At 30.9% G+C, this 1,495-nt stretch overlaps 1 protein-coding gene across 1 annotated transcript in view; it reads right to left on the reverse strand.

The window, feature by feature from the left end:
• Positions 1–1,495, reverse strand: part of GPSM2 (G protein signaling modulator 2) — a 67,828-nt gene that overhangs the window by 35,326 nt on the left and 31,007 nt on the right. Inside the window, exon 2 of the mRNA XM_019630571.1 lies at positions 102–406. Within this exon, the coding sequence (XP_019486116.1) occupies positions 102–157 (56 nt within the window). The 5' untranslated portion in view covers positions 158–406. The remainder of the gene's footprint in view (positions 1–101; positions 407–1,495) is intronic.

A 1,495-nucleotide genomic window follows, 5' to 3' on the forward strand; every position in this document is an offset into this window, starting at 1 on the left:
TATATTTTGAATATTTTCAAGTTTCAATTTGAAATGATCAGAGTTACATACATGTTTAAATAAGGGTTAAAAACCACCCACTAAGAAAGCAGCAGTCTTACCTGTAACGAACATGAAAAGAATGGTCTTCCCTCATGCTTATCAAATTTTCCTCCATCGAGTCATATTATATGCTGAGGATAATATGAAATAATTTTATTTTGTGCCAGTCCAGTTCTTTACAATGTAGAATTGTTGCAGAGCATTGTCCGGTTAGTATATTAATGAGTTGGTGTTAATACATCCTAAGCTCCTGCTTCTTCTTTATTAATAATGAAAGGAGGTCAATGTCAGACAGCTTAAAGGTTCAAAATGTGTCCCAAATCCTTGCATCTCTGGCCCTTTCAGCAGCACTTCAGCAACATTTCTGCAAAAGGAATACAAGATGCTTTGCTTGAAGTCCTATTTTCAAAGAATAACCTAAAGTAATTCCAAGCTGCACATAATCACACGGCTAAATCCACAGACTGCTGTCATGTCAATCATGAGAAAAGCAGCAAAGGGCTTAGCTGTTACCACGAAGCTTCTAAATAAGGATGTGAATATTTGAGATTTATTTGAGGCCTATACTTAAGTTTAATTTTTTTAAATGGTTTGAAATACAATAATTTTATGTACTATTTTCTATTATAAACAAATGTAAAATATGTATATTAGTATCTAAAAACAAAATTATGACACTTTAAGCTTTTAAAAACTACTAACAAGTAAAATGAAAATTCAATAATTATTTGAACAAGTTGATTTTAAACTCTGTAAATTCATTTCTTTAAAGAAGATACCTATGCTGATAATTAGGTCATACTTGCATTCATTTGCTCTCAAAGTATATCCTATTTAAGCTCTTTAAGGTCTTTAAAATGTTTTTCTTAATACTGAATTGATACAAAAGAAATTTTGAAAAATATGTGTATGGTAGAATGACAACAAATATTTATATAAAACCACCGAGGTTTAAGATAAAAAACATTATCACTGCCTTTGAAGTCTCCTCAGTGCCTCAACCTAACCCATCACTTTTCTTTCCCCTGTAAAGTAATCTCTAAACTGAATTTTACTCATTGTTTTGCCCTTGTTTGTCTTTGTAATTTTGCCTCAAATATCTGTATAGGCATAAATAATATATCATTTAGTTTTGTACGGTTTTATACTCCACATTATGTTTCTGAGATTTATCTCAATCATTGTTACACATAGCTACAATCTGCATTTTTTTATTCCTGTATCATACTCCACTGTACACCAAATGTATCGCTCTTTTTGCTGTTGATGGGCATTTGGATTGCAGTGTTTTGAATTTTTATTTTTTGGCTATTATTCAAAGTATTTGCTGTGAACACTGAAATTAGGAACTCAATGTACTTGGTTAAACAGAACGGAAGATCAGTTAAAGCGAGAATGAGTAAACTATAAAAATATCTGAATTATGCAGACATATACAAGTAGAAAAAGAGAT

The sequence above is a fragment of the Hipposideros armiger genome, unplaced genomic scaffold, assembly GCF_001890085.2.
Source record: "Hipposideros armiger isolate ML-2016 unplaced genomic scaffold, ASM189008v1 scaffold_924, whole genome shotgun sequence".
Classification (NCBI taxonomy): Eukaryota; Metazoa; Chordata; class Mammalia; order Chiroptera; family Hipposideridae; genus Hipposideros; species Hipposideros armiger.